The sequence below is a fragment of the Rattus norvegicus genome, chromosome 6 (assembly GCF_021556685.1).
Source record: "Rattus norvegicus strain SHRSP/BbbUtx chromosome 6, alternate assembly SHRSP_T2T, whole genome shotgun sequence".
NCBI classification, from domain to species: domain Eukaryota; kingdom Metazoa; phylum Chordata; class Mammalia; order Rodentia; family Muridae; genus Rattus; species Rattus norvegicus.
Genome location: NC_141539.1, coordinates 60237377 through 60259643, shown reverse-complemented (window position 1 = coordinate 60259643; position 22267 = coordinate 60237377). Strand labels below are relative to the sequence as shown.

The window sequence follows — 22267 nt, the reverse complement described above, 5'->3', positions numbered from 1 at the left end:
TTTCCATCTACCTGAAAGCTATCTTCGTTGTCATAAACATACAAACTACTATAGAGAATGCGAATAGGATGTGAATAGGTAAATTTTCATGAATGTGTGAGAAAGATAAAAGCATAGCCAGCAGATCCCAGAAAGGTTGAAGTCTAAACACACACACAGAGAGAGAGAGAGAGAGAGAGAGAGAGAGAGAGAGAGTATAAACAACAACAGAGGAAATCTCCAGTGTCCTGTCCCCAGGAATAGACCTGTACACCTTATACTATTACCCTCAAAGTTAACACAACCTAATTTTGCACCAAATGAAAAACTGGGGATGATCATAGTCATTTACATTGAGTAATTAATTAAGTAAAATTTAAAGTAATAAATGCTCTATTATGTTATTGAAGATTGTGACCAATGACAGGAGGGAAGGGGATACAGAAAGACAGAGAGACAGAACACAGAGACAGAAACAGACTGTAAATACACAAGGACGTGTGAGCCAGTGATTTTACAAGCATGAGACCTGGCTTTGAAGGGTATTCTCTCATCACCATTCAAGAAGATTCAAGAAACCATGTTCTCACTGGAATCAACTGGAATTCAAAGTTTTGAAAACCATACTTGGAGACCCTCTAGTGTTGACTATGGCCTGCCCGTGGGCTTTAATTTTTCAAAGGGGAAGTGCACGCAAGGGTTGCATCTGCTGAGGCACAAAAAGCCACCATTAATAGAGGGATTTGGAAACTGTGGTCCCAGAAGTCAAACTTGAATCTTAGCAAGTGTGTAGATTCAGCAAAAGTTCATTAAAATGGCAGAAAGCAGAGGGGAATGCCAAGCTCCTCTACAGGGTCCAGTCTGGTTTATAACCAGAAAGCTATGAGTGGGACAGGAGAGACATAATCCCATCAATCAAAAGTAAGTACAAAAATATTAGAATTATATAAAATGTGACTTAGAGGTATAATAACAATTACAACAAAATGACCTCACACCCTTATTAAAAATTATGATTCTGTAAATGACTTATATGACAAAAAGATGTGTGAACATTATACAGGTACCCGATATCAGGCAAATTTTAAAATTTGTTATTCATTGGCTGGACATTTTGCTATAGCCGTTACAGCAAACTGTTTGTAGGGAAAACGCCTACATTTCCTTCTCATATCCTCTGGAGATTTGGATGAGGAATTTAAGCAGGGAACAGGCTATGGGGGTGATAGGTGCTTGGATAGATGTTGATATCAAAGCGTTGATTACTGACATTGTTAGATTTTTAAAATGGAATAATAAGGAAAAAGTTAATCAAAAGGGGGAACCAGAATTATGCACCAAATGAACTTTCTCTAGAGAGAAAAGTAGCTAATGAACTCAAAATGATGCAGAAAAGAAACTGTGCCTCTGAAAAGTAAATGTGAGACAGTAATTGTCAATGGATATTAACTATTTTACATAATTGTCTCGTGAGATTGAAATTCCTGTATGGTCTAAATAGCCAACCTTGTGCAGAAGTCTTAACAGTCTTAACAGTCTTAACAGAGCTGTTCGGCGATCTATATTCTGCCTAGGAATAGGGAATGCGAAGTTTATTTTAAGCTGCAAAGATGCACACTCCCTAAGGTAGCCAACGACCTCCTTTCTTTGGAACATTAGTAACTTAGCGGGTTTGCTTCTTTCTTTGTTTTTAGAAACAATGAATCTATTGTAATGTATTTTGGGGGAGCATTTGCTTCTTGCAATAAATGTCCCCTTTCATCTCGCTACCACGTTCTGTTAGGAAGTGCGTGATAAGCTTACGCAGGAACCTGAGTAAGTGGACAGGGAGATAAGAAGTAACAAGCTGAACTCAGCCCAGTCCCCAAGGGAGTAATCCTCAGGCACGGATATTACGAACAATGGTGCAGAGCACAGGATGTCTACAGTGTCCTTTCAGTCACACACAGCAAATCCTAAGAGTTCTTGACCATATGCTTTCTAGGAGGGAGGTAATTTGAATCTTCTTGCTTTTCTTTCTCTCATTCTTTCTTTCTCTTTTTCCTTCTTTCTTTTGAATCTCCGGGAAAAAGAAAATTAAATATTGTGGCATCTTTCTCTCTGTTTTGTTAGTCATAAAATATTAAAATGTCCCCCGTTGTACCCAATTCAGATAAATAAAATTAAATTCAAATAATGCATTCTAGATAATTTAGCTTCTTTTAAAGATATTATAAACTAAAACTTGAGGCAGCTGCTAAACCTTATCATATAAACACTGGCCTACGCACAAACTTTAGAAGTTCTGTATGAACTTGCCATTTAAAATGATACAGTGAAAAAAATTCCTAACTCAGGTTGATTGTTTTGAAGCTAGTATTATGGATCATTTCTATTTAATGTTTTAGAGCCTTTTCTATACCTAAAAATTACTAAAGTTATTAATTTATTTATTCGTTTAGTGGGGAAAGTTAATAAAGCTGGCATAGCAGGAAATAAAAATAATGGGTGCAGATTAATGGACTAGAGTGCAGGTTCAAAGAATAAGCCTAAGTATGTATTATATGCCCAGTCATTTTCCAGGCATCAAGAATCAAGTATGTGGCATGGTTATGCTCTTCTATAATAGTGCTGAGGAAAGCTAGATCTTTAAAAGAAAAAGAAAAATGGCTATTATTTTATTCAAGCACCAAAACTTACCTTGAAATGGATAGAAGATTTCAAACAGAATACAAGACACTGAAAAACTCATGGAGAAAAACAGGCAAAATTCCTTTGCATTGGTCATAGTGATGCAGAAATTTGGATTTTGTGCTCAGGGGTCAGGTAAAAATAGCAAAACTGAGCTAGTGGAAAAGAATCATGCAAAGAAAGCTTCTCCTTGGCAAACTATTAACAAAATGAAAAGTGATCCTTCAGAATCAGAGAAAACATTTGCAAAACATATGTCATATAAGATTTTCAGAGACGGAAATATGCATTGTACGTGTTCAATGTGCAATATATAGTGGAATTCTGTGTATAAATTACTCTACAGCAAAACTCAAAAATGTTAAAATAAAAAGTGATTCAGAAATGGACAAAAGACATGATCAACTACGGTTCCAACGACACACCAATACTAACATTGCTTCTGATACTGTGCACCAACCATAAAGGAAATGGAAATAAAGAAAACAAATTATCACATTGTGTATGTTCAGGTGGCTGTTGTCAGGACAATTAGATAAAGGTTATCCAGGATGTCTACAGAAAAGGAGGTGCCAATGACTTCAGTGTGATCCATAATCTTTCCTCTTGGTTTGTTCAAAAAGAAAATGTAGTCAATACCTTAAAGAAACAGCTGCATTCCCAAGTCAGCTGCGGCATGATTCACAGTAACTGACACACAGAAACAGAGATCTGTTGATGAGTGTATGGTGAAAGGAATTATGACACCCAGTTGACTTTCAGTATCCATGGGGTATTTTCTAAGATTCAGGCAAATGTTAAAATTCTCTGACGCTCAACTACCTTTATGTGTAATGGTCTAGTATTTGAAACTTTTTATTTTTCATATATTTTAACTGTCTCCAGATTACTTACAGTGCAAAATGAACATGATTTACCTTAGTCCTGACACATTATTTAAAGAAAATAAGTTTAAAAAAAGCACATGTTTAATACTGTAATATTTTCACTAAGTTTGTGTTTAGTCCATGGATGGTTACACATTCTTCAGATTAAAGGTAAGGAGAAAGGCACACACTAGGGAGAGACAGAGACAGACAACAGGCAGGCAGATGGACACACAGACAGAGAGATTCTGACATTTGTCACAAAGTGAATAAAAAGAAAGAAATGGTTCTAAGTGAAATAAGGCAAAAACAGAGATAGAAAATAGAAAATGTAGTCTATCCAGTGATTTCCCAGAGGTTGGAGGATGAGGAAAATGTGGAGAGACAGAAGGCGTGGGTGGATGAGTATATGCTGAAGACGTAACTCAGAATCTAGTGATCGTAGGTAACTGAATAATTTGCCAATTTGAACTTTGCAAAATACAGTAGACCCCAAATGTTCTCAATGCCCAGAAGAGAACTTTTGAGGAGATAAATTTAGTAGCTTGGCTATGCTGACAATTTCACGAGATATATTTATGAAACAATAAATGCCTTGCATTTTGAAATGATAAGGTTTGTTGCCTGAACTTCGCAAGATTTTCTTTTAATAACTACAAATTAGAAAGTGTAAGTGAATGCATACAGTGCAGAGACAGTCTACAGACACCTTGATTTAATCTGTAGTTTTCAAAAATATGGCAAAAATGGAGTCCTGCTTAATTAAAACATAGGGAGATGGAGAGAGAAAAAAAGGACAGGGAGAAGGAAGTAAGAGGAAGAAAGGAAGAAAGGAGGACAGTGAAATGAACTTGCTAATCAAGTTTATTAATAACCTAATTGATTATGGAGCAGTTTGGTCACTCATACAAATGCTGCTGGTTCAGGATGACATAGCAATTGTTGTTTTTTAAACTTATCATCTATTTGAGTTGTCCTCAAATTAAAAGCTTTGAGCCTTGGTTAAAATCTCAGAAGAGATATGTTGTTTCCTTTGCAATAGAGTTAGATTACAATTGAACACAGATACGATAAACTTAATCATTGAGAGTTTGGTAATATCAAAATGTTTAGTAAAGTGTTCTGTTTTTGCTGTTTGGTTCAGTGTCCTATCTAAGTGGGTGTTTGTGTGTTTAAGTTTTTTAATAATATTGGATGCCTTTCCAGGGAGATGAATGCATAGAGAACCAACAGTGCTAAACACATGCCGACACATCTGCTTTTGCATTCTCGATCTCTACCCGTCCTATTATTTCTTGCTCCTTCACACCCACCCCTACGATGCATTCTGAAATGTTCCTTTGATACACTATTGAGATGTTTCTCTTCCAACTTAATCAAGATGTTGTACCATGATTTTAAGTTTTAAAGTTCTGATTTCCAGAACTTCTATTTTTCCATTACAAATGTTTAATATTTCTTTAAAACATTTTTTAATCTCCCTGTAGAAGATTATCATGTTTTCCTTTAAGTGATTAGTTTCACCCTGACTCTGATCCTGAGTTCTTCAGGCTGCTGTCCTGTCGCTTCTGCTGGTTGCCAAACACATTTCTTTTTCCCTTGTGGACTGAATTCACTTTGTTTTCTCACCAATATGTTTTTGAAAACATATTGAAACGTCTGTGATCCTAAATACAACATTTCTAAAATAGAGTTCTCCAGCTATAGCTCTTTTCAACTCCTTATCCTGCTCCTTTTGCTTTGGTTTGTTCTTCTTTGCACTGTTGGGAAATGTTGTGAGGTTGAACAGGTATGCACCATTGGTAATTTTAACCAATAAGCACTATTTCTTTTATTTTCATTTTGGAATATTCACTATCAACGTGCTTCATTTAAAGTACAACTAATTTTATAACTCTCACCAGATATGGGATCATTACATTTAATTTTACAATACCTAGAGAGGGGAATCATAGTTTTCAAATAAAATTGAGAGTCAGAGAAATTAAGTAATTAATAAAATTACTAAATTTTAGATGATGGATTCAGATTTTGAAATCTTGACTATCTAACTTCCAACTTTTCTTCTGGTTCTCACCATCTAAAAGGCTTAGAAAGGAAGTAGAGAAGTTCGAAAGATTATATGGTCATGTTACATGCATTTATATCTTCATTGCAAATACTGTGCTAATGTCAGAGAGAGAAAAAATTATAAAACTAGTGTTAACACTGTATGTGTATGGGTAACTCAATGGTCTCTTTAATCCTACATCACTTCCTTTTGGTTTTACACGTACTGATTGAATCCTGGTGAATATTCCAGGGTTTCCTTTTCTAATCCACTTCTTTCAGTGCTTTGAAGAGAAAGAGCTGTGAGCAGTGGCACAGGCTTGAAATCCCACAGGCTTGGTTGACACACACTTCAGACCAGTGCACACTAGACTACATAGTGTAGGATAGAGAGTGAAACATGGCCTGAAAATATAAGCACAAATCTACACAGCACAAGCTAACAAGAGAAGGCAAGAAGCATTGCCCACGGCACCACAAGGACAAGTCAAGGGATTCTTTATTGAGTGTTGACCCATTTCTCTGCAGCTTCTTCGTGTCCTTATTCCTTCTGTCATCTTCAATAGTGACAATAGTTAAGCCCTACAGAGGGAATTCTAATGAGTACATTTACAAAAAGCAAAGAGGCACTGGTTTAGCTTTGAAAATCATTCTTTTAATATATTTCTATTTGCTTAGACTTCTAGATCTCAGGGGATAGAGAAAAAGTTTTGCCCTCACCCAACTCTCTAGTGAATTCTCAATGACAACTCTACCATTATTAAAGACTTCCTACTAATTCACTTTGAATTAGCTTCCAATTAGTAGGCCAGCTATATATTTTATTTAAAGGTCATTTTTCTCTCCAGGACTTCATGAACTTTATATAAAAAAAAATACAAAGCCAAATGGTTCCTTTCCCACTCCTAATGCAGTTGTGATCTGGAGTTCAGCCAAAGAACTGTCAACTTCAAATCCCAGAGTCTTATAAAGTCCCAGGGATTAGGATGTGCATTGTTGTCACTTCCACAGCCCAATGTTTTAGCTTCCAAGAAGCATGGGAGGCATGGTAACCAAATAGAAAGCAAGGGCATGTTCTGATACAGATACATGGGTGTCAGAACAGTAACTGTCTCACGCAGGAGCATTCCATTGCCGTATTCAGCAACTTCCTGTTAGAGAATTACAAGCCTGCGTGCGTGCGTGCGTGCGTGCGTGCGTGCGTGCGTGCGTGCGTGCGTGCGTGTGTGCATGTGTGTGTGTGACAGAGAGTGTTTGTTAATTAAAAAAAAAGGGGGGGGTCTTAGTATATAGTCACAACTAGCCTGGAATACATGATCTTCCTGCCTCAGCTTCCTGACGGCTAGGTTAACAAGCATGTAGGACAATGTCTAGCCTTAGTCTTGTTTTGCACTTTAAAAGTTTATTCTTACTCAATCTTAGAACAACTAACAAATATACTGCTATTGTTCCAAATGTCTTCCAAACAGTGAAGATATTTGTTGGTTTTCTTCTAGGTTGTCTTGAGTTGCTTTAGTCTGACATAAATAAGAATTCTGAAAGCATCCCACAGAGATCCTTAGTACTGTGTATTGCAGAAAGTATAATTGCTATAACTGAGGCAGAGGTCAGTTTCAGGAAAATTGAGCAAATTACACAAAAGTCCTAGTCAAACAAAGTAAATGGATTTGGCAAGTATTATACAGAATGGCAACCATAGTGAATAGCAGCATTGTCTTTTGAAATTCAGTGAGATATTACTGTTTCCATTACAAAGATACTGAATTTGTATGATTACTAAATCAATTCAGACACTGGATACATACTTTGAAAGATCAAATAATAGAAAATAAATGTACATAATTAAATACATTTACAACCACTAACTTTTCACAAAAATAGGAAAATCCGTCTTTTTAAATTGAACTATATTTTAAATAGAAATTATCCATTTTAAATTTAACAATATAAATGACATCCCTGGTTATAGATAATGAAGTTCATCGGAAGTAATGTTACAGGTACATTCATTCATATATTAAAGGTTATAGAGTAAGACTTTTTATTTTCTAAATTTCCACGTAAGTTGACTCAGTTTACAATCAACTTTGAATTTTATTTTATAAATATACTGATTCTAATTCACTGCTAAATGGAATGAAAGAGATCAAAAATTTACTGTTACTTTGAAAACTCTTAAGTCAGATTACATTTGATAACTGAGTTCTGTGTTTACTATTTACAACTTCCTGGCTAAAGACACAGGTACTGTATGACATATTTAAAAAAAAAATAACCCTACACATCTGTCGAGCACACATCTGGACATGTGGCCAAACTCATCATTTCCTTCTGTATATCCAGAAACTGTCAGCTATTTCAAAGAGGAGAGCGGAAAAAAGTTACATCCTTTTTCTGTCCAGGTTTTATAAACTCTTTTTTTTTAACCTTTACCCCCAGGATATCATCAAATGTAAAAATAAGCAGTCTGCATTCCTTAGCTCCAGAGAAAGCAAGCTGGGAGGATAAAGGGTGTGGGCCATAGGAATCTCTGCTTTCACAGGGTGAAGGGGGAGCCTTCTCTGAAAGGCTCAGACACAGATCCTCTGTGCAGTAATAAAATAAGCCTCATTTTTTTAAACAGAAAAAAAAGTGCTATGTGAATACAGAAAGTAGATAGATTGAATCGCAACGAAGAAGACCCGCAGTTTCAACGATAGAGATGCCACATTTTATAAAGTTAACATTTTCTAGTCACTCAGAATATGTAACTTCAAGTACACCTAGACTTGCTTCAAAACATGTAAAGTCAGGCATGATGGGAGCAAGAATATATAACATTACTTTCAAACGGAGAACAAGCCTTAGAACAACTACCTCAAAAATTTTATTTTATTTTTTTATAATTCAACCCATTTTATTGGAATCATTATTTTTAAGAAACTTTTAACATAACATAAATATAGATTTACATAATAAAACCTTCACAGGAATCATACTTGTAATTTCATAGGCATGATATTTGTAATTTGGGAAAGTAGATACATTTACATCTGTGTGTTCAAGGTGAGATTTAAAATTTATTAAAGCTGGACCCCAAACTAAGAAACCTACAAAAACTGCTGGGTGAGAATGGTTTGAATAGAATTGTCTTTTCCATACAACAGAAGCTTTGAGCAGGAAATGAGAGACTTTTCCTATTTGCCATGATTACCACTTCTAATCATCCTGGGTTTTGTTTACTATTTTCAGAAAGTATTTTGAAATAACACACCCTTTTTTCAAGATAATTGAGACCAATTATCCTTTGAGAAGATCTATTAAGCAGCTTGAACGACACTTATAGTATCAAAAATTTGGAAATAGAATGGACATAGTAGTAGTTATTGAGAGTTCAGCTCTGGTATATTAATCTTGCAAGTATGAAGGGATGTTTCTGAATTTACAGAAATCATTTATTTTGAGTAAAATATGCTAAAGATCTTCTGAATTTTATCACCACTGTTTGCTTGTTTCCCCACATTCAGAAACACAAGCACAGCTAGAGTGACAGTTGAAATACAGTCAGTGTTTTATCTTTGTAATTAAATAACTACATATTTCTAATGCATTTATTATAGTTCATTTATTGTAGTTTCATAATATATGTCAGTTCCTCTTTAACATATTTAAAGCATGTCTCTATTCCTATTCTAATTAATAATGGCAGGGAAAGTGAAGAAGAAATATTTGAGCTAGAACAAAAGATGTGTTGGAACACACTGTTTCTATTTCTTTTTTAAAGAATTTGTATTGTATGAGTACACTGTAGCTGTCTTTAAGCACACCAGAGGAGGGCATCAGATCCCATTACAGATGGTTGTGAGCCACCATATGGTTGCTGGGAATTGAACTCAGGACCTCTGGAAGAACAGCCAATGCTCTTAACCACTGAGCCATCTCTTCAGCCCCCACACTGTTTCTATTTGGGAGTCAACTAGAGCAGTGTAAGAGGACAAAATGCTTGATTTTTCATTTTTGAGACTTTAAGGACAGTTTTAAATTCTTTGCCCCCTCCCCCACTTTTCCATATAAAATAACTAGACAAAAGAATCAATGCCTCACATTTTCCCAATAATTTTTACTTTGGTATGTTCCTTATGATCCTTCACACTTTATTTCCTTTACAATTCCACCAATCTCATAGTGTCATTGAGAATGTTACTAAATCTTTAATTTTTCCTGGTTATCTAACATAAAAATCAATGTTCACAGCTACAAGGTCAGCAAGCTGGTTTTGGAATTTACCAGTGAGTCATTTATCTGCTACCAAGCATTGAATGGCTACCATAGAATACAAGACCCTGGGCTAGATGAATTAATGTGAGCCTGGGCAGCTGACATTCTATCATTGGCTTGCTAAGCATTGACTTCTTTTTAAAAGGGATCTGTAAAACCATTGTTTGGTGATTTAGTGAGGCAGAGTCTAAATTACTGATGAAATGTAAAAGCCTACCTTCACAGTCGACTGGAAGGCCAGCCTCAGGTCAGTCTGTCTATTTTGGCCGTAGTAATGAGTAACTAGATACTATTCATTACTTAGCCACCAAATGTTAAAATGCAGCAAAATAAGAGACAATAATGAACTCAAGAAATATACCCACATGTATATTTGTAAAGAATAAGAAAGCATTTCATATATATATAATAATAATTTAAATGCTTTCAAATTATTTCAGATCTATAGTAGTAAAAGTAAAATAAAACAAATGATCAAAAGGAAGAAGTATATTTAGATGCATATCTGATTGCTATCCCTAAAGAACAGAGCAGAGTCCATGTAACAGTTAAATAATTTAATTTTTTTAAGTTGGAATTACAATAGCAACAAAATAAAACAAAAAACCAAAACTGAAAAGGAATACCACACTTCTGTCATTATCCTTTCTGTGTGACTTTTTTATTTTGCATTTTTTCATCATGTATTATCATAAATGAATAATGTTAATGCAAACTATGAGTTTCAGAGTTAGAGGGAAACAAACAAATGATAAATGCTAACTTATCAAATCAAATTGTCCTATCGAGTAAAATTATGTGCGAATCTGTATATATGTAGAAATATATCAGTTATAATTATATAAGTTATATAACCACACACTATATATACATATTGCATATCAGAACACTATATGGACATTCTGATTTGAAACATTTATTGCCATTTATGAGCATCTTTTGCAAAAATCTTTGCATTATCTAAGGAATTTAAGCACACACACATTTTCCAGGGAAATGTCTTAACAAAGGGGAGCGTTAGGGAACACTGGGAAAGAATAGATGGATCTCGTAGATAATTTTCCAACACAGTATTCCTGAGATTTTTTGATACAACAGGTTAAAAAATGGGTGAGGGATAAAGAGAGGGTTCAGTGCATAAAAGTAGGTTCACCAAATCTGAGCATGTAAGATCAATCAACCCATATGACAGAAGGAAAGAACTGATTCCTAGATGTTGTACTTTGACATTCACATACATACTGTAGCACATGTACACACACACACACACACACACACACACACACACACACACACGTCCACTAAAAGACAATTTAAAAATCACTTTAGGGCTGAAAATCCCAGTTGAGTAAGTTGCTAGGAATTTGATACAATTTTAACCAACTTTGAAGTTTGTTCAGTTGTACAAACATCTATCACCTAAGATTTATCTATTTCCTTATTACCTATCGTTCTATGCTTTATCCATCATCTATCGACTTAGCATCTATCTACCCACCTACTTGATACAAGCCAAACTTCCAAGAAGCATCTCTTCATGCATCTTTTAATTAATTGTGAGATTAAATGTGATTAACTACTTTTAATTGTGAATTCTCTCGAAGTGCTAAATATTTCTTCTCCTATTTTCAACAATTATTCAGTATTACTTCCTCTTGTTTATACATTAAAATAACTGGCTATTTTATAATGGTCAAAATTATCAGTAAGTCCAGGTCCTATCTGTAGGAGCTTCCACCTAAGTGGTTCTGCTTCAGGTCAGGGATTGATATTTTTTTTTTGATATTAACTTTTTTTTTATTAACTTGATAGGGATTGATATTTAAAAAGATGAATAGGCAATTATGTCATAAAGCCAGTGCATGATATGATACAGGTTGTATGAAAACACAATACTATCTTTTATCTGTCCTAATATTCATTAATTATCAATTGAAAAGTAATCAACTGAATCAACACTACAAAAATGTCCAGGAATTTAAACGTGAGTATCAAAATTATCTAAAGTATACTAGATACATGTTGAAACAGTATTGCATTAGGAAAGGATTTTAACACTTTTTTATTCAGCCTAAGGAAGTGATCATATCCCCACACTCTTGGAGCTAGAAGCCTGAGGACTTTATTCCCAGACCTTGGTACATCAGCTCTGAGAGGTGAGCAAACGCCTTAACTCTGCTTCAGTTTGGTAATTTGCTAATAATTTTGATAGAGATCATCACCTTGTTTTCTAAGACTGAAAATTAAAGTGTATAAGAAACATTGAAAAAATTGTAGTAATAACATAGTAACGTTGGTTAATTGTCAATGTATATTAAAGTAACAGGTTTTCAATATGTAACATATAGGGCAACTTGGACTGTTTCTGATCTTAATATAGTAAGGGATAGTTGCACACTCTTGTGCTGCCTGGCTCCGGGGAAGAACTGGAACCCTCACCCCCGTCCTTCAAGATTTAAAAGTAACAAGAGAACATCTTGTTGCCTATAACCATTTCCCTCACATTTCACTTTCAATTTTGAATTTATTTTTTACCTTATTATGAAAAACATAAAAATATATAAATGGAAATAAATACACAATGCGACATATGGTTGAATAAACTTCCAACTTATGTCGACTTTAATGTTTGCCCTTTACTAACAAGCACTGTGGTAGTTTATCATACAGATTTCTCTAAATTCCTTATGGTGAAATTCTCTGGATTTTATACATACTGAAATATCAGAGACATTAAAATACGCCACATACATGATATTTAAGCACTGTGTGCTGTTGCCCAAGGCACTCCTTGTTCAGCTGTGCACCTACCTTTATTTATCCCCCTCCTCATTAGCTATTGTTCATTGGTGTCTCCACCAAATTACATTTATCCTTTTTCTCTGCTTTCCTAATGACACTTATTTAGTAAAAATATAAGCCGATTTACCTACACAGCCATTTCTGATTTAGTTAAGTTATGTATCTGCTCATTCTACCTATAGTGAGATTTCAGAGACTCTATCAGGAACTGGATCAGAAATCATCTGAATTATATTTCGGCATATACCCTAGGGCTTCATTGTGCATACGTTTTGAGAATTGACTGAGGCGGACACTAGATTGGTAATGGACTGAGTCGTGAGGTAGAGAAAAATCTTAAGACAGAATAGCCGTCAGGCTGTAATGTGGCTACTGCTTACTGCTGTCATTCAAGTCAACAATGTCAGGAAGAAAAAAAATAGGTAGAATAGAAAGATACTTTAAAGATGTAAAGGTTGGCTAGGAAGGATTTGCAAGATCCAGGCAGGAAAAGTTTAGAAACAACTAAGATTGTTAAAGAAAGATTAGCATCTTATGGAGATAGGAAAGGTCCTGAGGACAAGATCCCACCATCCAAGGTTGTATCTTATGGAAATGCAAATTGATCTACAAGGAGATAACCTAAAGTGACTGGCTTCCATGCTCAGAAACAACTTTCTGGAAGGCATTCCCTCTCCTAAGCACATAATAGCCAATGCAGGTGTGTTCTATGGAGACCAGGCTTCTGTGCAGATATAAGATACACAATCATATAACCACCACCCACAATAAGATATAGTGAATTACAAGCACCATGGGAGCTTTATTCCTCCTTTTTTTTTTTTTGAGCAGCAAACACGAATCTGTAATATATTTTCATTTGTTTTGAAACAGATCTCACTATATCACTACATACCTAGACTGGCCTAGAACTCTTCATGTAGCCCAGGCTGGCCCTGAGCACCTGGACATCCTCTATCTCAGGCTTCTATCTGCTTGTGAGTGATTAGGAATTAGATAGACTTCCTGGTAGACAGACAAGGAGACTTTTAGCTTAGCTAGGTAATACATGCAGCCAAATTCTGAGATGGCCAGCTTCTTCCTCACCCTGAGGCCATCTGAATTAAGCCTAATGGCTTAAAGGAAAAGCCTTGTAGACTTTGGTCTCCCAGCACCAGGGAGGCTCATAGACTGATTCAACAAGTTTAAAGCCTGATCGGGACATGTTATCTAAAAGTAGGGGAACAGTCAACCTTACTGTATTTCTTTAAACTGGCAAAGCCAAAATTAAAGGAGGAACATCCTTTACAGATCTTCAAATCCCCAAACCACAGAAGAGCATGGATGTTTCCATTGCCAGGTACCCACTCATTTGCAGAGGGTCTTTTTCTCTGTGTGTCTTCTGCATGCCTGTGTTTCTACTCCCACCCCCAATAAACACTCCCAACTGATGATTCTTTCTGCTGTGCTTTGCAGTGTTTGAGATTTCTCCAGTGCTTCTTAATTGTGATGAAAACTTTTCCTGTCTTGCCATTCTTTAACTGGTAGGAAAAATAAACACAATCAACAGCCATAGACTATCACTGGGATCACAGGGGTCGAGACCGAACTCTAGTGAAAGATCCTGACTTCTTCAGTCTTATACCAGTGAAAGGAGCACACAAAGAATAGACATGGTTACCTAATGGGGTAGAGACATGCAGAGAGATACTTTTAATTTAAGGATTATTCGATTTTAACACTCTTGAGTTTCCAAAATAAATGGTTTTGCCTAAAAGAGCACTGTCCTCTAAACAGAAGAAAATGCTACCCACGTGTGAGACAAGTGAAGGGAGGCCAGAGAAAGCAGAGAGCCAGCGTCCATTAGGCTTCCTAAGGAAATGGCAACAAAGTTGTACTTACCTAAGTTTTGTTTCTTCATAGATAACATGGAAATACACATGGAATATATTATCATTCATTTTATGGAAAACAGTGAAAGGAAAATAACTACACAGTAAGTGTTTTGCTTTTGTTTCTATATGAGAAGATAGCATTTGAAATTTGAAATTGTTGAAACAAACCCCTTTTCAGTTAAATTAATCTAAATAATTATTTGGATTGCAATTGCAAGTTTTTGTATTGTAAAATTTTCTTATTTTTTTTGTATATTTCTAGACCTTCTAAAACTGTTTTAAGACTTGTTGTTACTGTTGTGCATAAATTTTCAAATCAGCTATCACACTGAGGGCTGACATATTTAACTACATAATTTATTTTTTCCTACTAGCTTTCCATTACAAACCACAAGTCTTTGAACTTGTGATTAGGTTCCGTACCCTGAGGGTTTTGAATGTTTTTCCAGAAGGCTTTCAATTTATTTAATGCCTGCCTCTTCCACTGGATTCAGTTCAAATTTTTCTAATATGAAGCATATTTTCAAGTGCCTTGATTCACATTTTAATGATTTTTTTAAAATTTTTATCACTCTTAATTAAGGGTATTCACAAAAAACATTTTAAATATTTATATTTGACAATATTTTGTTTTTTTTCAACTTCATACATTAAGCAATTTTACAGATTTCTCAAATAAGAACACATATTGAAATGTGTGACCTTAAGTGTCTTAAATTGAATGACTCAAAGTCATTTTACAATAGCGCTTGTTACCCAAAATATGAGATAAATCACCAGCATGCTTATTCCATGAGGAAAACTAGTGGTTTGCATTAAAATACAAATAGTTTATCACATTTTTATCCTTAATCTTGTTTGATTTGGGAGTATCCTCTTATATTTATAGTAAGGAACTGATGTCAGGAACTGACTAATTATTTCCAAAGACATTAGCTACTCCCACTATATATAATACTTTTAGCTTGAATATTTACTTCAAATTCTTCCGAAGAATTAGCACTCAAAACCTTGGTTAAATATGAATTTGAAATATGTGTCTGTAAGCATAGCAGTGGGCCACATTCCTCCTCCTTCCATCACCTTTGTTTAAGAACAGTGTATGATCCGCTGCACTGCTCCAAATCACAGTCATTCACCCTGATCTCACATCTTATCTTTCCATTTCTCACCGACTTTTCATGGCTATTACAGGTTCTTTCTTTTCCTCCCTCCCTCCCTTCCTTTCTTACTGCCCCCACAACCTTAACAGCCTCTGAAATCTCCGGTGGTGAACCTCACTTGCCAGTCTTCCAATTCTAGCATCTTTCTGCACTTGGTTTCAGAATTTTGGCATTTCTCATTGTTCCTCAGCACTCACACAGCCTCTTTACCTCCATGATTGTTAAGGCACACCCATCTCTAAAACAGTACAGGCCCAACCCTTTCCAACGTTTTCCATTGCTTTGTCTCATAACAAAAGATCCCTTTGGAAGGTACAGTTATGAATCCCTAATGCAAATTCAGTGAACCAGCACAAAGTGATGGCTTTGCATGAGATGAGAAATCTTGGGAAACTATGGGAACACTGAAGTACAGTATGGCAGTGCTTGGCTGATTGCATTTTCATTTGTAATGGGGAAGCACTGCCAAGAAATTGAATCATGCTGACTATGACGGCAGATGTTCCCTAGAATTTTATGCCGCTTCGGAACTCTCCAGAATGACCTGTGATGATTGGGATGTGAAGTTTGATATTATATGTAATTGCCTACAGTTTAACAATAGATGGAAACCCATTAAAAACCAGTGCCAAAGCTATCATTTTTCTAAAGGTAATGCAATTACAATCATGAGGAAAATGTATCTGCAATAATTTTATTTTGTAATGGTTTCATTTTGTTTGTGCTGAAATCTCAAAGTAAATCTTCATTAGCAACCTTTACAAGATCTAAGATGTATTACTTTATTGCCTTATTTATTCATTTTGTAAATATTTATCAAGTGCTTCTTACATACTAAACACACTTCATCATCACTGACAAAATGCATCATTTGTAACTCACCATGTGCCATGCGGTGAAACCAGTAGTAACCAAAGTCAACTCCTAGGAAGGTTAAATACCACGTCCATGGAGAATCCCAAGGCAACTCACAAACTCTGTAGTTCTCCCAGATATAAATGTAGCTGGTCACCTCAAGGCTCCTAAAGAACAGGCTGGAAAATAAATTCCACAAGGATGATTGTAACATAATTCGTATCTATGATTATGCTAAACCAACCTAGGTGATATTATGAATATATCCATATATTAATGGCACGTGTCACCATCCCACTGTGCTTTTTCCTGTTCTGTCTGTCTCCCTATCCACCGCATCAACTGTTCCCCTGGTATATCCTTTTGTTTGATAGGCATCTGGGTACTGGCTATTTGCACTTTAAAGTTCATGGAACTTAGGAGATTTTTGTGTCTCTTAAAACAGATTTTGTGGAACACAGCACACAAAATAAATCTTACTGAACTGCTCTTTAATTCCTGTTATCACCACTTTGAATTGTAATGAAGCACACAGCAGAGATGACTTGTAATTGAAGAAGGAAATGTTGAAAAGTATACATGGAATGTTTCCTAAGGAGCCTGAGAACAACTGGGATTAAATGGGATTATTCACAAAATGTGTATTAACCAAAAGTGACTCTTCTGCTCTCTCCTCCACACTCTCTTCTCTTATCCCTCTTGCACACACTATACTCGTATTGTGATTTTACACTTCAGGTACACATCTATCTAGGCACACACACACATATAAGAAACATAAGGTAGGGCTTTTAGAATGGTAGGGAATAGTTTTCTACCAGAAATGAATCATATGAATTTAATTAAAATAAACAAGTGTTTTTAAAAAATTGGAACAGAGCTAGAGAGATGGTTCAGTTAAGAAGGCTGGTCTTGTAGGGGACTTAAACTCAGTTCATAGCACTCGCACTAAGTGACTTACAACCTTCCATAATATTCCAGCTTCTGGCCATCTGACACTCTCTTCTGACCTCTGCAGATACTATACAGACATTTATGTTAAATGCATGCAGACACACATATACAGAAGTAAAATATATTTTTTAAATATAGAAACTAAATCCATATTCCTGCCTATTTTACCATGGGTCTAAAACATTTTATTTCAAGACTTTCAAAACCATAAATACTTACTTGATTTTATATAGTATATTTCACTTTGAATTATCTGTGATAAAGATCATATTCAAAAATTATTTAATACTTTTATAAACCTGATTATGTTACTTCTTAGATTAATTTGATATCAAATTGTGAAGCATTTATCAATCCAAACCATTCTGGCATATCTACTGATGTAGATATAATTCCTCTTTGAGCAAGGTGCCATGGTCCGGGAATTCCTACAGTATTATAGAAACATGAAAAATTGGAAGTGCAGAACCTGCCTTCAAAACATTTATCAAGGGTAATTTTCAGAAGAGGGGTTTAAGGCAAGTTTTACTTGAAAGGTGGCCATCTTGGACAGTAACTGGCATGTTTAGACCAGGGCATCTCAAGAATACCACTTTTGAGAATAGGTCCCCTGTTGAAGGAATCAGAGAAAGAACTGGAAGAGCTTGAAGGGGCTCGAGACCCCAAAAGTACAACAATGCCAAGCAACCAGAGCTTCCAGGGACTAAGCCACTACCTAAAGACTATACATGGACTGACCCTGGACTCTGACCTCATATGTAGCAATGAATATCCTAGTAAGAGCAACAGTGGAAGGGGAAGCCCTGGGTCCTGCTAAGACTGAACCCCCAGTGAACTAGACTGTTGGGGGGAGGGCAGCAATGGGGGGAGGGTTGGGAGGGGAACACCCATAAGGAAGGGGAGGGGGGAGGGGGATGTTTGCCCGGAAACCGGGAAAGGGAATAACATTCGAAATGTATATAAGAAATACTCAAGTTAATAAAAAAAAAAAAAAAGAATACCACTTTTAAAACTTAGGACGATTCTTTTTGTAGGAGGCTGTTTCTGAACAAACTTTAAATCATAATGTAAAATTTTAAAATCAGCCTCTAGTTCCCATTAGAATGGTATCAATTATATAAGAATTCCTTCTGGGTTAAAGATGTGAACAAAGTCAGGGTTTTTTTTGTTTGTTTGTTTTTGTTTTTGTTTCTATGGTCCAAGTAACTCACTCCTCTAACAGAGAGATTTTAACCAGGAAGTTGCTGCCAGATTGGTCCAGATGACTCCTTGTCAGGAAAGATGTCCTATGTTCAATAAACTGTAGAAAAACACCCTGCTCTTTCAATTCAACAATGCCACACCCCATATCAGCTGTGAGAACCAAATATATCTCCAGACACTGTAATGTTTCTTGGTGATCAAATGTGTCCCAAGTTAAATGGAATTATCCATAAAACATGTGTTAACCAAAGTTGCTAATCACTGCTTAAAGCAATTAGAAATAGAAAATTAAAAGCAAGAAAATTCAACAAAAGCTTGTCATACTCGATTGTTAGGTAAGCCTTGGTACATAATATCAATTTAGACTTCCCTACATGTTCATCAGTCATTTGATAGCTTCATAATAGGAGCAGTCTCAGGACAGCACAGGGCCCAAGGCGTATTGTTGAACATGACCTATAAGTACCTGATCTGCTCAGGACTTTTCCCCATCGTCCTTGCCAGGGACAAGTAAAACAAGATTAAGATGCCAAGACCTCAATCAAAGAGGGCCTCTGTAAAATTCTCAGTTTGTGAAACTGAGAGAACCTGCTGGCTGAAATCAAGTCCTGCTTATTTCCTGTACAGGTGTCAGGTACTGAACAAACATCTAACGTCTTACTCTGTCAAACGAGTTATTAGGGTTGACACAAATCAAGATGAAATATGTCTGATACATAGTGGCAGACCTTTCCAGTTTTCTCACTTAAGCAAGAGGCTAGCATTTCTCCAAGGCCAATAGACAAGTGGTGACGCTGTAGGAGTTTTATCTGGTATTTGCTGCTTTCTATCCACAGGATGAACATGATCCTGTTCCTTATACACGCGAAAGAATAGCCACTCGATGCCCATGATTGAAACAATTTGCTCAGGTGATACAGTTGGGAAATGATGACCAATCCTGGAAAGCCTTTGATTGCTGAAAATATCACCTACATTTGCACAACTGATCCCAACAGACCCAGGATCATAAACCAAAGCTCCTTCCTCATTCTGTTTCCAGTTCCTCCAGCCCCATCCCTAAAGACCTAGCATATGCCTCTGCATTCTGAAATTTTAACTTGAGCTTTCTAAACCCTAGCAGGAACAGACATGCATATCTGCTTATAAAATGTAAGGGCCCTGCTTGATCACATGGAGGTACAATGGTAAGAAGCACATTGTCTTACGTATACATATCCATCCTTTTCACGTGGAATATGGATATGGGAAAAGAAAATTATTTGAGTACCAAGAGACATTAGGACCAGCTGCACAGTGTGACCTGCCTGAACTAAAGCTTTCTTTTACAACTCAAACATTTCCTGAATTCTACTAAAGCAGTGGTTTTCTAAGGCAAAGAGTACATGATAAAATTTGGTCCAGGATGGAAAGAGTAAAGCGACTTACACAGGTTGTCCTTCAATGTCTACCGGTACATTGTTGCACACACACACACACACACACACACACACACACACACACACACACAAATATATATATAAATATATTTGTACTTAAAATATATTTGAGTGATAGACATATTTTTCCCGAGAAATTAACTATATATTTCTTTCCAAAGCTTTGGTTATTGACCTCAGAACTTGAGCTGTCTGTCTGAAGAGGTCCCACCACTTTTGCTCCATCTAGTGGAATGTTGATTGACTTTTCAATATCTCAACAATAAAAAATTAAATGATACAACTTCTACTTTCTATAAACAGTCACAACCCTTTCGCTACTTCTTACTATAAAGTTGACTTACATTTGTAAAACGATTACCTCATTTCTTTAAAACAACCGTTAAGCCATAAATGTATTTGTTACATTCTCTACAAAAAAATTTGTTACTGTATTGACAAGTGTGTAAATCCTGCCTGGGAACCCATGGAACTGTACTCAGTAAAAATCTAATGTCACAGCAGCGACAGATTTTCTTTATTCTACAGCCCCACCCTAAGGACTTGAAAATATTTCAACAAAGTTTAATTTCCTCCTTTTAATTTTTTTTAAACTGAACTGTTTTGGTCAGGAATGGAAAATTCCACTGAAAGCATAGCCAGTAAATTCTGCATACGTAGGCTTGAACATTATGAAACCAGTGGCATAGTAAAAGTTGGCCGTGACCCATAAGTGTTAAGTGTGGAGAGTCCTCAACTTATTTGAAAATATACCTACTTAAATTATCTCTTAAACCCAGTGCAATTTGATTTATAATCTGCTCTTTCAACAGAATAAATGAAGCCCTGAAAAACAAACATACTATAGATATTTATATCAGGAATAAAGCTTCTCTGGGGAGGATGCAGTTTATGGAAACAGTAATGCTGGGAGGAAGTAACAAATTGAGATCCTGGGTTTCTGATGAAGGATTGGAAATTCAATTCTGCTTAGGCCAGCAGAGGGAGAGGTGGGGTTCCCCAACTCGTTAACCTGTAAGTCAGTGGTGCAACATTTTGCAAATTATACTTTTTAGAAATAGAGTTTCCACACATTTCACTGAACAAAATTTAATTTTTATAGCTATCAATGCAAATAATTGACAGAAAAACCCTTTATCTATAAGATACTTCTTGTGAGTTACGATCAGTAGAAAAATCCTTTTATGACTCCAGTTCTGGATGTTGGTTAGAAGGTTGCCTACTGTGTTTCAAAAGGACATATACATTCAGGCTGACCTGGAGTCTGCTGTGAAGCAGGCAAACTTTTAGTGTGGATGAAAGCCTGCCCAAAAGGCCTGTAAGGAAGAGGCCGTGCTGTCTGTGGTTAATCTTTTCCATTAGAGAAGGATGTTAAAGGTGTCACACTTATCTTTCCTGCAGATACGGTAGGAGAACTATTACTTTTACAGAGACTTCTAATTGTATGCAATCATGGCATCAGGCTGGTTGAATAAAATTATATTTTCTTAAAGTGTCTGGACAATGTTTGCACTGCAAGAGTGCAGAAATGGAAAGAGGTGTTCGCCTCCTCACTTGTTTCGTGGGACGCTCTTTCGAATTGTTATCTGAGGCACAGTTCTTGGGTAGTGGACTGACTAATAGCATAGTACTGTTTTCTTGCAGTTGCATTCTTTAAGGATGGGGAAAGTCCTTATTGCTAATAGAGAAAATAAACTGCATTCCTTGGAGAGGCAAGGACCCACGCCATATTAGTCTACCCCTCAGCTGCTTATGATTCGCAGAGGTTTCATTTGAATGTTACATCTTCAAATGAAATATTGCTTGAAGTTTTCAAGTTACTTTTCGATGTTTTGTTTTCTTCCTTTTTAAATTTTTTTTTCTGTAAGGAAACTGAGTTGATTGAATCTAGAGAATAAGCTTTCCTTTTCTCATATAAGACAGTGACATACAAGAAAATACGTGTAAAATAAGTGTAGCTTCCAAGTGTTTGTCTTCGCTGGGACGTTTCAGAAAAGCGACGTTGAAAACTGAAAATCTTTTTTTAAAAAAAATTTCCATTGTTTTATAAATTAGAACACGTTTTAATACCCATAAGGAATATAAAGATGCAATTTGGTATTCTAAGTAAAAATATAACTGCAGAAAATACTGTATAAATTCAAGGTAATAACATT

At 35.9% G+C, this 22267-nt stretch overlaps 1 protein-coding gene across 1 annotated transcript in view; it reads right to left on the bottom strand.

Annotated features, from left to right (window-relative positions):
- Positions 1 to 22267, bottom strand: part of Agmo (alkylglycerol monooxygenase) — a 343612-nt gene that overhangs the window by 316753 nt on the left and 4592 nt on the right. Inside the window, 1 exon segment of the mRNA NM_001135899.1 lies at positions 16543 to 16694. Coding sequence (NP_001129371.1) covers positions 16543 to 16694 — 152 coding nt within the window.